The 15118-nt window shown below is 38.8% G+C and overlaps 1 protein-coding gene across 12 annotated transcripts in view; it reads right to left on the reverse strand.

Annotated features, from left to right (window-relative positions):
* GPC5 (glypican 5) overlaps nucleotides 1–15118 on the reverse strand; it is a 595034-nt gene that overhangs the window by 480496 nt on the left and 99420 nt on the right. For all 12 annotated transcript variants that reach the window (XM_058045237.1, XM_058045232.1, XM_058045240.1 and 9 more), the window contains one exon: nucleotides 2566–2699. In XM_058045237.1, coding sequence (XP_057901220.1) covers nucleotides 2566–2699 — 134 coding nt within the window. The remainder of the gene's footprint in view (nucleotides 1–2565; nucleotides 2700–15118) is intronic.

Here is a 15118-nt window from a genome sequence, read left to right on the forward strand (position 1 = left end):
CATCTGGACATGCATTTGGAAAACAGAAGTACCACAGGAGGTAAATAGGGTGGAGTTAGAGAAGAGCACTTCCTTAAGAGCAGGCTGCAAGCACTTGCTGAAGTCACTTCCACGTGAGGTTCTTGCAGTTGCTATGGGAATATAAAGTGAAATGTAAAGTGAGTGTGCCTAATAAGGAAGGAGGTGATCCAGGAGGTAACAACTGCAGATGATGGCAGATAGGAAGCTGTTAAACTGGAATCTGCATTAGTGAATTTTAAAATTTCTTTGCCTTCCCCTTTTTGGTGCAGTTTGCATGCCATGAAGAAGTGTCTCTAGAATCTCAGACAGGTGAGAGAGAAGGGAAGTTTCCGGGAAGTTTCCGGGAAGGGAAGGGAAGGGAAGGGAAGGGAAGGGAAGGGAAGGGAAGGGAAGTTGAAGGGAAGGGAAGGGAAGTTTCAGGGAAGGGAAGTTTCAGGGAAGGGAAGGGAAGTTTCAGGGAAGGGAAGTTTCAGGGAAGTTTCAGGGAAGTTTCAGGGAAGGGAAGTTTCAGGGAAGGGAAGTTTCAGGGAAGGGAAGGGAAGTTTCAGGGAAGGGAAGTTTCAGGGAAGGGAAGTTTCAGGGAAGGGAAGGGAAGTTTCAGGGAAGGGAAGTTTCAGGGAAGGGAAGTTTCAGGGAAGGGAAGTTTCAGGGAAGGGAAGTTTCAGGGAAGTTTCAGGGAAGGGAAGTTTCAGGGAAGGGAAGTTTCAGGGAAGTTTCAGGGAAGTTTCAGGGAAGTTTCAGGGAAGGGAAGGGAAGGGAAGGGAAGGGAAGGGAAGGGAAGGGAAGGGAAGGGAAGGGAAGGGAAGGGAAGGGAAGGGAAGGGAAGGGAAGGGAAGGGAAGGGAAGGGAAGGGAAGGGAAGGGAAGGGAAGGGAAGGGAAGGGAAGGGAAGGGAAGGGTGCTGCTTTGTGTTGCCCACTGCCTTTCACACCGCTGAAGGTCTCTCAGATGATCTCCCTGAGGTCAATACAGTGTTCTGCTTTGAAACATGGAACAGTCCTGGCTTAAGTGAGATTTTAGAATATGGTATTGTGTTTGCAGAGTGTCAGCAATCAGAAAACATCAAGAACGTGCATGTAACTGAGAAACATGCACCCATGTAATGGGTATTCACTGAAAAACACCTGTGCTGGCTAAAGCAAACTTCTGGTTTGCATATCTTTCTGTGACCACAATGTTTGTAAAACCTATTTATATTTTGCATTGTTTTGGAGTTTTTTTCATTATTTAGTAACTGAAGGTCCTTACACTGAGAAGAATGGTTTGCCTTTGAAGCTCAGAGGCACCTTTTCTTCTCCAGACATCAGGAGTGAGCAATTATTCCCTGCAATTCTCTCACTTCTGTTTCCTTCTGCGCTACAAAGTGAAATGAGAAGAAAAAGAGGACAAAGAAAACTTCTCTGTGTTTTAGCAAACACTGTGACAGAAATGAAATTTCTAATTTTAACTTTGTACTTTATTTGCATAATGGAGCCTTTAATCTTACCTGCAACATTCCTAATGCCTTAGAGTGCTATTATGGTCATGAAAAACCTGACTGACTTGTCTAAATATAGACTGGCCTTTGAGATTCCTTCAGCTACCTCAGATATCTGCAGAAAGCTGGAAGCCACCACAGAATCACAGAATCTGCTGATCTGGAAGGGACTCACATGCATCTTTGAGTCCAACTCTTAGCCCTGCACAGGACCACCCTCAAGAGTCCTACCATGTGAGAGAGTATGAAAGCATGTTCCAAACACTTCTTCAACTCTGTCAGGCTTGAACTCTGTGATACAACTTATGGGACACGTGCATCCTTCTGGGCAGGAGAGGATCAGCTGGGACACCCCAGGGTATCTCTGAGTGGCACTGGATGCTTACAGATGTGTGGGCAGCTAAAATGACTTCTCCTTCCCACTGACTGTAATGGCAGCTCAAACACATAACTCATGCGGTTACACAAAGTTCACCCTGCAATGCTGAGCCAGGTTTAAGTGAAATCTCCACACCTCTGCAGTCACTTCAATTCACTACATACCAGTAAAAGTGTCAGAGAAAAATAAAATCAGCAGGTCTTGCTTGAACAAGGCTTTCAAGATTAAGTCCCGAATGCTTAGTTGTCTGTTTTTTTACAGCAGAAAGATATGTGAGAAAAGTCATTCATTTTTTGTCTTATCAGCTTGTACAAATAGTTTTCTGTAAAAAGCTACAGTCATTTTTTGTCAGATTTAATAATGCCTGCTAATATGTAAAGTTAAATGCAGTTTTAAAATTTACACATAGAGCCAATATGCATAATCAATCAATGTTATACACCCTCCTAAAGAATTTAAACCACACCAAATGACTCTGATCATACGTCCATCACTTCTGAAAACAAAATCTAGTCATGAAATTAGTCTTTCTGAAATGTAACAGAGTAGGCTGTGTTGCTAAAATGTTTCATTCTTTGGAGTCTTTATTCTCTAGTAATGCAAGCCATTGCATTGAGCATAATCTACTCTGTTGTAAAATTAATAGCTTACTTTATTCTTTCTTTCTGACTGTAAAACTAATGTCTTACTTTCTTCTGTTGGTGAGTGTTTGTTCACTGTCTCTGGAGAACATCTTCAACACTTGATTATCTGTGTTCTGATCAAAGGAGCAACCTGGAGACTGTTTAGGCTTCCTTACAGGAGGGCCACATATCTTATTCACCTAAAAGGAAAAAAAGCCACAAGAAGAAGTAAAGAACACATGTAAGCAACAATTGTTATGTATCTCTCAATTCAGTTTCATTACATTTTAACAAGAAAGAAAGACTAAGCTACAAAAAGAAAATTAATTATCATACTGTATAACACTGTATCCATAATGAATGCAGCAAACACATAATTAGTCATTTCATAGTAGAAAAAATAGTAAAAGCATTCCTTTTTAAGGGATACCAAGTGTGTAAGAAAGTCACCATGTATTTTGTTGACTGGGGTGCTTTTTTCCCATAAGGAAGTGTATTTTTATGTAGACTGTACCAGAATCCTCAGAGAATATGATGTGTTGTGAACAGCAACACATTTCCATTTTTTCCTGTAATGTAACCCAATCACACTTTTAATATACATTGAACTTTGTGCCTTCTTTCAGGGCTGATGAATTATTACGGCATGTTCAGCCCAGCTACACAAAGATATAGTGAACAGTTAGCATGCTGGAAACTTGCATTACAACATTGAAAGATATTAAGCAGTGACCCAAGATGTAAGTTTAATGATATAGGACCACAGATGCTGAAAATATAAAGGAATTTTATGTCCAGCTTTCTGATCTAGTTGTCAACAGATAAAAATTCACATGAAGACTCATCTTCTTCTTTGTAAAACATGATATTGAGCATTTTGTATGACATAGGACATTACATCCATAGCTCATTACTCTTCCTAGTCATTGAATACAATATTAGGCATATACATATACTTATTTAATAAGAAATAGTTATGCTTGTAATCACATCTGATAAGATACATTAAGCAGGCTGAACAGCATGCATTTGTATAAGCTGTCACAGGTGAAAAACTAATACTGTATGTGACACGAAAACTTGGTAGTCATTAGGCAGTCAACTTTTAGAGAGAAAAGGGAGAGAGGAGATCAATGTGGCCTCTAAGGCAGATATCCAGTCTTGAAGCAGAAACACATTCAAAATGCTGCCATGTGAAGGAAGGAGTGTGTATGCTACCCAACAAGGATTATTGTTTCCTATTTTATATTCCCACATGTAAGAACAGAGACAGCAAATAAATCTCATTTTCAGGTTATCATCATGCATTAAAGAGAGAAATGCAAGTCTTACAGACCACCTTTCCAACTAAGAACTCCTATAGAGCTAGTTAAGAAATACATTTAAAATTTTAAATAGAATAAACACATTTAATTTTAATGAGTTTGTTGGCATGCATGTTGTATGTGGCGATAATGAAACATTGCTGAATGCACTTGCTATGGTCTGTGAAAAGAAGAAAGAATCAGCATTATTGCTACATAAGAACTAGTGTTCTCCTTATGATTTGAAATTGAAGGTAAAGTTGAAAGTGAGTGGTCCTTTTAGGGTGTGGTTCATGTCACAACACAGACAGCCAAGTTATAGTTTAGATGCCCTTCAAATGACATGCCTGAATTTACCTGCAAGACAATTATCTCTGGACATACGACTGATGTCCTTCAAGGGATTACACTCTGAACATCACTCGAGGCATGCATCTCAATGTTTCTTCTTAGAGGCAGTGTCTCTCTGGACAGCATCTTACTACATTCCTTCTTGTCTTCAAATTCAGTTTCAAACCTACTTCACTCTATTTCTCCCAGTACTTCTTCCTCAAACACATTAAAGCTTATTCCAGCAGCTTAACTGGACTCCCCATTTCCCCCCCTTGCAAGGCTCTACACCTTTTCTATGCTTCATGCATCCTTATGCACGTTTACTCCTTCAGTGCCAGCCTCTGCAGCAGCTTATCACATCAGCCCCTCTATGCCAATAGAATGGAGATATACCAGAGCCACAAAATTTTTCCATCATTTTATTTTTCTCACTTTTATAATATTCTTCTATGCTCACTGATGTGACACAGGGAGCATTATGCTTATGATCAGCTCCTATGACAAAGCAACTGATTGTTTGAGTTGTCTCAGTTCCAGCTTCCCATACACTCTTCAGCTACTCTTTGTCTTACCAAAAGTAAAAATAAGGTTTAACAGAGAGTGAGAGTGAGATCCAGATGTTTGGGAAGGAGTCATATCCAGATGTTTTGTCTCCTGAAAAGCCTGGGTCAGGTGTGTAGGGTGTTATGGGTCTCAGGTGCCTTGCACATCTGAACAAGGCACCTCTGCTGCCCAGGCAGCCGCAGAGCCTGACTGCAGGGTGAGAGCCTGAGGGGAGAGGAGAAACAGGGTGGAGGTGACCTGCTGGCCAATGCAGCCCCTGAGCAGATGAGTAACAGTCCTTCAGGTCAAGGGAAAAAAAAAAAGGAAGACAAAAATAAATAAATTAGCTCCACCTATAGTAAACTGAAAAAACCTCATATACATTCACCTTCACTAGGAAAACAAGAGAATCCATAGCTCTCTGTTTCTTGAATTTACAGTAAAGTCTCATTATATTTTGCTCTGGATATTAAAGAAAAAAAAAAAAAAAAACACTAAGATCTTTACAGTCATAGTGCCCTGGAATATGGATGATACTTGTTTTACACGTGCTTTACATAGACAGCTGTTTCAAAATACTGTCTTACAGCGTTTCTCTGTTCTCTTTGAGTCAATGTCTCAAGAAATGCATTTGCAACAGTAGGAAATTTGCATTCACTGATACATGTAAATACAAATCTTAGTTTCAAATACAAAATCTTTCTTAAAAAGTAATCTTGGGTAAACTTTATGCATAAAAGTAACATTAAAAACCAGTAATTATCTGAAATGCCTTCTTAACATCTTATTTTTCCCCGGCGTTGAAAAATTCTGAAAATTGTAATAAAAAGCATTTGCACACCACCACATACACCTCTGCCATTCTCACAAAGATATGCATGACAGTAATCATACTGCTGAGAATTCAGTTCTGTTAATGAGGGCAGCAGCACAAAATTCACTCTTTAGCAGTCACTTCTTATTCAGACACAGTTTCTGAAGGATGAGCTACTTCAGCATTTACAATGGTGATGTCAGCATCTCTGTAACCTTTCTCATATCTGTGATATTTAAACCTCTGGGACCACTGGCTTTGTGTGGTGTTGGTTCTTCTTTCTGTGTTTGGTTACACCAGGCTCATATTGCTCACCCAGCCGAACCCAGCCTGGGGTTTTTTAACTGTTCAGTATTGTCTGTCACTTCTATGTCATTAACCTAATGTGCATAACAAATTTACTTTTGCCTCCCTCACTAGCCTAGTCTTCATCATCACCTCGTTTCTGCAGTAAACTTGTGCATATGAAAATGTCATGTACTCTTGCCTTGCCTTCAGGTGCCTGCTCTGTCTGTGAGCCAAATAATTAATAACTCAAACATTCTGGTATTCAGTTTCCCAGTACAGGGCTGATGACAGTCCAAAAACCAGAAAAATACAATTCCCATAATAATTTCTGCTTTATATTTATTTTTTAACGCTTTCTTTATATCTACAGGAAGAAGTACATCTGACAAGCCTAACACCACCTAGTTGTATTTCTTGTGCTTTCTGAAGGACTTCAACTACATTCATTAGCTACATTGTTTCCTAATTTTTAGTCTTTGGACTGCAAAATTAACATTCCAATAGAGAAATCATTCAGTGCTATTATTGCCAGTCTTGAGAGACTGGAATCACAACTTTGAGAGAAGAGCAATGCTCTCACTACCCTACTGAACTAATAAATTTTGCAGCAATATCAGGTCAGAATCTATTCTTACAATCTTCCAGTGCCACTGAAATGGGATTTCCTCTGAATGTTTCCACAAACTGAGCATGTTTCTTGGCTTCAAAAACAAGAGAGTGTGAAAAATGATCCTCAAAGGGGACGAAAATAGAAAAGTGACACTGAAAAATCATCAGAAAAATAATTCAGTGAGATACCTCTCACTGAATTTCAGGGAGACTTAAAGATTTCCACAAAATTTTAAAGCAGGAAAGCCTCAGCAGCTTTCTAGGATTTTTTCTTTTTTTTTTCTTTTTTTTTTTTTGAAATGTTTTTAAATACCACACAATATTTAAGGGCATGAAAAGAAACCTCTGAAAATTATAAAACTCCTGATTTTCACAGTTCAGACAAACCTATTGTCATTATAGTCAGCATGCTATTATTACACACAATTTGTATGCCACAGTACGATGACTGAGTTAATTAAAAGCTCTTGTAATAACCATGCAGTTAAATTGCAATTAGTGCCACACATGAACTTTATGGCAGTTTGATTTTCCTTGGTATGATTCCTTAGAATGCCTACTTATGATTACTCACAGTTTGGAAAACTGGAGCATTATAAACCTTTGTATTTAAACAGGACTGCACAATAATGGGAGCATCATAGCAATAATGGTCAGACACTGTTCTCTTCAGTTCAGACACTCAATATGTGAAATGTGTCACATTCTTTATTTCAGTTTTGGTTTGTGCCTTTTGCTCTTTTTTCCCACTACATAAATGGTTCTTTCTGACCTCAGCATTTCTACCAAATTTATTTTACATCAAATGACTGAAGCAAACAATGCACTGTCCTGTGATGCACTTCAAACTAGATTTACCAAGTCTCAGTAGACTCAAGTTTTAAATGCCTGCATAGACCATGGCTACACTGATGCCCTGAAGGTTTGTGAGACTGGATCAATCTAGTAAACACCTAACACATACTCAATTTACAGGAAATCCTAGAGATATACACATACATGTATGAAAAACTTACAGTGCCTGCAAAATTTACCAAAAAAAACCCAAAAAACCACGAAAGAGTTAAAAAAATTCTTTAAATAAAGGAAAGGGCAGTTTTCAGACTCCTGATTATGACACCTAGCCAGATCTGAGTAAAAGACCAAGAGGTTTTGTACCCAGAGAGGTGTCTTCTCCCCTGTTGCTCAATGCACAGCACAGTCTAAGTGACTAGCTATGCCATGATCTGATTTTATTTAATGCATGCCTTAGCTAGTGATTAGTCTGGTGGTTTTCAATTCTTACTGTCAGATCAGAAACTTGCCATATTCCTTACAGTTAAATCCCCTCAAACACTCGTGAGCAAATGGACAGCTGAAATCTAACAACCCCAAAACAAAATTTTATTTTCTGTTCTACAAATACAAAACGAATGCTTTCTTCTAGAAATAGATTCTTGATGAGTTGCCAGGATTTCCAGCACCAGATTACTAATGAAAAATACCAAAGATTTTGATCAAGGAAAATAATGCATTAAACTGTTATAGTTTCCCTGGTTTGTTTCATTTCAACTAAACCACAAGAGGGAGCATCAGTATTTCAATGTTCCCAAGCACTTCAGCAGCCTTCTGTTAGTTTGGGGGGTTTTAGGGTTGTTTGCCTTTTTTTTTTTTTTTTTTTTTTTTTTTTTTTTTTTTTTTTGCTTGTAACAGTTGCTCATTTAAGCTCAAACTTCTGTTTCAAAGAAAAATGCATTTTGATATATGAGAAGGTGCACATGGCACGGGAGATTAAAGTATTCCCAACTTGAGACAAAATCCAAGGTTTTGAAAACAAGAGAGCAAGCATGAGGTAATAAACATCTGCTTTTCCTTCAGAACAGCAAAAATGTTAATATGCGACCATTAATGTCAGGAGAGACTGGTGAAATACCACGTTTGCAACTCAGGAAAACCATGAAGAAATTCTGTATTATTTTCTTTGCTTTCTTTCCAAATTTTGTCTTCTTATTCGGTGACTACTTGACTGTAACAATATGTCTCAGACATAGGAAAATAAGCAACTTCTGGAGTTACATTGGGAAATTACAAGATTCATACCTACGCTTAAGCATTTTACAGAATTTGCAGGAGAAGTCCATGACAAGTGAGGAGGAAAACATTGTGAACAAAAGCCTAGAGAATTAGACACTTAGAATAATACCTGCTAAAATTACTAAACAATTTAGAATCTCCTATAAGACAAATCTCAAATAGACTTGCCAGCTAATGATATTTTCCAAGAAATTTTATTCAAAATTGAAATTGAAATTTCAGGTGATACACAATAATATGCAGCTATAATTTTTCAAGAAAGATAGATTTGGAAGTGGTTTCAAGCTCAAAAAGGACAAATCCAATTCAAAGAAAACTTGTGAAATATAAGAGTTTGTCTTACACCCAGGTAGGTGGTATTGAGGAAAAATAAATGTAAACTGCAGATGTACAGAATGCACACCCACCAGCAAGGCAGTAGTAGCCTCCTCAGGGAAAAAAATTAAAGGATTACATGTTGGAAATAAAAGCAAATTAATTTTCTGTGATATATAAATTGAAGTACAACTTCGAGATACGGAACTAATAATTCCACTTGGTTTGGCACCATGCAGCACCACTGCCATGGGGAAATGCCCCATGCCTGGAAGTATTCAAGGCCAGGCTGGATTGGACCTTGAACATCTGGTCTGGTGGAAAGAGTCCCTGTCCATGGCAGGGGGGTGGAACTAGATGATCTTTAAAGTTTCTTGCAATGCAAACCATTCTGTGAGTCTACAAAATCTTCAGTCAAGACCAAGCAAAGAGACAAAAATGCAAACACTTTGCTAACCAGCTTTTTATAATCAGATTTTTTTCATATGATTTTGTAAAAGACTGCTGTTCAAGCTGTTGGATTCTAGGAGTCACAGTTCCCAACTTTCACAAGACTGAGATGCATATTCTCCTCCTACTACTACATTTATCAAAATCAGTTATCCTGTCCAAGTTCTTGAGAGCTCTGTTCTCATATCTTATCAATGTTTAATTATCTCTGCTTTCCTTCATAATTTTGCATGTTGGGGATTGCAAAATGAAATCCAAGAGCCTATTAAATATGATCCACTTAATGTACTTTTAATTTGTGTCTTCTGGTCTTGAATCACTAAAATTGTAAATGGTTTTAATTCTGTTGCTCCATTCATGAGGGACTAACACTCAGCAAGTCTGGCAGTAAAAATAGTTTCTCCTCCTGAATGGAGCTGGAAGGGAAGGAAATGATTTTTTCTTTTTTTTACTTTAAATGACTTAATGTCAGGGGAAATCCAAATGTTCTCAGCCAAGTTACCCTGCAGCCAGAGCACAGCACTGCCAGTTCAAACTCTTCAAAGGCAGTTCAACAAAAACTGCTTCTTCTGAGAGGCTGCCAGCTCTCCCGATCCAAGTCTGCTTCAGTGGATGCCAAGGTGTTCCATTTATGCTCAGTGAAAACACTCTGTGGTTCTCCTCCCAAAAACAATTACATAAAACCAGCAGCAGCCCTTTCCAAAGATCAGCTGCCTGTGTGTAGTTTGACTGATTTATTTGTGCTTTCTTGTGGTTCAAATATACTTTATTTCTCCATATTTCTGTGTGCCCAGCAAATACAGCTCTCACACAGAGGGCTGTCTTGTAGGACACAGGCAGAATTGTTCTTTAAATCTAGGTCTAATATTATCCAGGGTCACCTGTGTAAACCAAAAGAAATTCAGTAGAAGTGTGACTGTCAATGAAAGCAGAACTGGGTGTCTATAACCTTTATCAGGCACATAACTCACTTAAAACAAAAAATACATTTCAATTTATAACACATAAAGAATTAGTGAAAGCAAAGCAAGCTGGCTGCATCAGCATATCTGCACAACATGTTTACACTTTATTGCAGGCTGCTATTTACATTCCAAAATTGTGAAGAGCAGAGCAGTTTTGTTAGCAAAATTACATAACAAAAGTATGTAAGCTAATAAAAATCGTGTTCACTTAAATTAGCAGTCATAATACATTATTTCATTTTGCATTAGACATTGTCAATAACTCTTTCTATAACTGGAGGGTCACCATTTCATGATAACAAGAATCAAAAAACATCAGAAAAAAAAGGAAGAAAAAACCCCTATCTAGTTAGTATTTCAGAGAATCTACATGTTTCTTCTCCATTCCAAATTGCAGCTTACAAGATCAATGCTTCTGCTTGCTATATCTGTACATTAAGTGTTTCAATGCCTCCTCACTCTCTTCTTTGTACCTGGGAAAAACAGTTTTCCTTGAAGATCTTTTGTAATGCACAAGACAGTCACTTATTCATACATATTGACATCATTTCAGGGACCAAAATAGTCCAGAAAGCTCATTTGCTTCAAAATCCTTGGATTTGCCCTGAAAAAGGTTTTTCTCTTACAAAGAATTGGTAACAATTTAAAGGCCAACTGAGATACCAGAAGTCTGGCCAGCTCAGTACATCTCTATGAAGTTCCTCTGTTTCACAATGAAAAACAAAGAGCAGAGAAAAAACACGCACACAGCTTACAGAAAGGATTGTTAGTGCTCTTCTTTACACTTGCTCATGCCTTCTACTCAGCTTTGGAGAAGGAGTGAAAAATCTCCTTCCTTCTCTTTTTGCAAATATGAAGAATCAGATTGCAGTACTTTCAGTCTCTGAGAGAATCTTTCTCACCTTCAGTCCAAGTGCCCAGTAGCACATTGAGGCAAACCTGCCATTGTGCCAAAGCAGAGTTAGATATCTATCATATCACCTAAAGCCAGACCATGATGGCAGCACAGACTGCTTACTCTTCGTTTTTCAGACCTCTGAGTGCCCTCTGACCAGTCCATAGAAAGTGAGAAGCCATTTCAGATCTGTGCATTTTGCCCAAATTTTAGTAATCTTCTGTTACTAAAAAAGATAAAAAAGGAAAGGTCCTTTTTTAAAGATCCTACACATTCCTGACATACCAGATCTAAATCTTTTTTTAAAAAATGCAGAAAAATTGAACAATTTAACAAGTTTCAAGTAATTTCAAATTGTGAAGCGGGTTCATTTAAAACACATTAAATCCAAATGCATAATGCATGCCATGATCTACTCCTACATTATTTACTTGGCAGTCTAGATTGAACAAATCTCATGTAAACCTGCACCACTTAGCATTGCTTGCCAAGGCCACGCATGTGTGTTGATAACTGGGTTGGACTTTGCTAAGAGCGAAGGCTCACCCAGCTGCTCTCTCACTCCCTCTCCTCTAAAGAACAAGGGGAGAGAAATAAGAAAAAGCTTGTGGCTTGAGATTAAGACAAGGATATCACTCACCACTTAATGTCATGGCCAAAACAGCCTCAGTTTGGGGAAGACTAATTAATATACTGCAAATTAAAAAGATATTACAATGGTGGAAAACAAAGTTCAGACTAGAAACACCCTCTTCCTATCTTCTCTCTCCTTCATCTCAAGGTAAATCTCGTTCCTTCACTTCCAGCTCTTCTGCTGCCCCTCAGTCCCCCAGGTACTGCAGGGGGCTCAGAGACTGGGGATTGTTGTCAGTGCACCCGAAGCCCATACAAGTAACCTCACCATGGGAGAGAAAGGGGAGGAATCTGGGCAATTCAGCAAATGAATTTTCAAAAAGCACTTTTCACAAAAGTGTGAGACATGAACTTGATACTGTATTTGAACGTCTTCTCACTGAAGGTGAGAAATATGTCCCCTGTCATTTCCATTAAAAAAATGAAAATTAGAAAAAAAGAAGAGGTATAGAAAAGGATGTACCTTGAAAGTGGGACCAAAAGCTGAGATACCATATATTTAAATTCTGAGAAGCTAAGGAACATAGCAACTGATTTTGTTTAGACAGTTGTGGTTTTGTGGTTTCATGGTTTCATGTTCTGCTATTATGTTTTAAAATTTCTTGATGAAAACAAGTGCTTCCAGTGTTTGCCACACATCTCCCAGTGTATCACAAACCTTAAAATAAAAGACAACAAGTGTACATCCAGCAATGTGTACATATTTTGTCTTTCCAATTTGTGTTTCCAGTACAATGCCTGGATATATCGAAGCAGCAGATAACCCTAACACCCATTTTTCCACAATGTGCACTTAACTATGCATGTATTATCGCCTCTGCCAATATTCTGTGCATGATTTCAAGGCCTGTTACTACACATCAGAAAAAAGTAGAACAACTGCACTGTAAAAGGACACCAGTTCTGAGGATTATCCAGCAACATTAGGCATAGAACTGCCATTTCAACACACAAAATGCTCTGAGTTGTGATTGCCACGATTTTTATGTTAGATGTTGTAGCAGGTATCTTCTTATTATTGGATAAACACTGATTTAAAAAACAGCATAGGGACTTGTAGTAATACATAGTGTGTGGTATAAATGCCAGAAATAACAGCAATACTCCAGACCTCAGTAAATGCAAGCTGCTGAAATATATAGAATGGATGGATAAAAAAAAAAAAAAAAAAGATGGGAAGGGCTGTCCAATTTCTAAGTATGTTCAGGTAGGAATAAAGTCTACTGTTTAATGATAACAACTTTTCATTAGGTAGAAACAAGCCATAAACACTTTATTTGGTGATTTCACTTTGTTTTCAAAGTTCTCCATTCTCTTTTCTGATGAACAAAATCCAGCTTAGCTTCAGAAGAAAACTTTTTGATAGATGCAAGGAGCTTTTCCATGATGAAACAATGGAGAAGTGAAATACACCCCTAGAAGAGTCTGAATTTGTTCGAGGTCACAAGTGCAATAGACTTACTTCACATTACATTTAGGAAATGACATATATATAAAAATATGTCATACTGTATCATACAAGCAGTACAGTTTTTCACAACTACAGCTGGATGCATATCTGAATGGAGAGAAAGGGAAGGTGATGGTCTTAATTCTGTGTTAGCTGAAGCAGGAATCTTCCTTTCGAACACAATTGTATTAGACTTTAAATCCAATTACTTTTCAGCAGTTTTCACAAATCAGTTTCTATTGACCTTGTGAAGTAATTTAAAGTCATCAATGTATCAAGTAATTTAAATTCAGCAAAGTTATGATGGCACAGTCATGTGCCAAAAGCATCAGGCAGAATTCCACAATTTTATTCCAAAATCTGATTTGCTGAAAATGACAAGGGTTTGGGGGTTTTTGGTCTTTTTTTTAAGTATGAAAGAAATTTATGGCAAGTGGCTCACTTGGGAGTTGTCTTTTACAAATTGGTAATGGGAACATATACTCACTGAAAGTTAAAGGAGTACAAGGCTAAGTCCATATTAGGTTGATTTCGTGACAGGAACAATATAATTAATTTTCCCACAATGTCAAATTTAGGTAGTATCTGTCCAAGCTCTAAATCAAAGCTCATTTTTCCTCCATAGCTTAGCACCAATACCTCCACTTCTCTTGAGAACCAAAGTACTACAGCTGAATGGTAGCTTGGCTACCATTTCCTTTGAGAACCTTCAGGCTATCGCTCCAATAGTCTCAAATTTTATCATCCTGTTGTGGGGAATTCTATCCACACTTAGGGACTGTATAAAGAGCAATTCATTCTTTTGCTTTGACCAAAGATCTGTGAAATAAATAGACAGTGCATACAGACTTGTGAGGATTCGGTTTTAGCAACATGCTTGCATGGCAATGTTCGCCAGCCACAAGATGAAGCCAGTGCACTATAGGAACACCATGAACAGGACATGTTCCTGCCCTGTCCATGATCCTTCATGCTGGTCCTATCCCACCACAGCTACTGAGTGAAAGATGGTTGGCTCCTCAGTAAGAATATTCCCCTGATGCACCCACCTTCAAAACCATTTCACAGAATCAGATTTATTTAGGAGGGATTTTTTGAGGTCGTATAGTCTAACATCACTATTCAATCAGGGTCAGATACAGCTGGTTGTCCAGGTTCATATCTAGTTGGGTTATGAATATTTCCTAAGATTGAAACTCCAAAACCTCTCTGACAACCCATTCCACTGCGATTTCATGGGTTATGGTGGCTGCCCACTGCCTATTGTCCAGCCAGTGAGCAAGGCTGAAAATAGTTTGGCTTTTTCCTCTTCAGGGGCTTATACTACGTATTTCACAGAAATTCTAGGTTGGAAGAGACCTTTAAGATCATTGAGTCCAACCCATGTTCTAACACCTCAACTAGATCATGGCACCAAGTACCACATCCAGTCTTTTTTTAAACTCTTCGAGGGATGGTGACTCTACCACCTCCCTTGGTAGATGATTCCAGTATTTCACCACTCTTTCTGTAAAATACTTCCTCCTTAATTCTAGCCTGGATCTCCCTTGGCGCAGCTTGAGACTATGTCCTCTTGTTCTGTCTGTTGTTGCCCGGAGAAAGAGACCGACCCCCAGCTCACCACAGCCACCCTTCAGGAAGCTGAAGAGAGCGATGAGGTCACCCCTGAGTCTCCTTTTCTCCAGGCTGAACAACCCCAGCTCCCTCAGTCGCTCTTCATATGGCTTGTGCTCCAAGCCCCTCACCAGCCTCGTTGCTCTCCTCTGGACACGCTCAAGCATCTCAACGTCCCTCCCAAAGTGAGGGGCCCAGAACTGGACGCAATACTCCAGGTGAGGCCTCACCAGTGCCGAGTACAGGGGAAGAATGACCTCCCTGCTCCTGCTGGCCACACTGTTCCTGATACTGGCCAGGATGGCATTGGCCTTCTTGGCCACCTGGGCACAC

Source organism: Melospiza georgiana, chromosome 2 (assembly GCF_028018845.1).
Source record: "Melospiza georgiana isolate bMelGeo1 chromosome 2, bMelGeo1.pri, whole genome shotgun sequence".
In the NCBI taxonomy this organism is placed as follows: domain Eukaryota; kingdom Metazoa; phylum Chordata; class Aves; order Passeriformes; family Passerellidae; genus Melospiza; species Melospiza georgiana.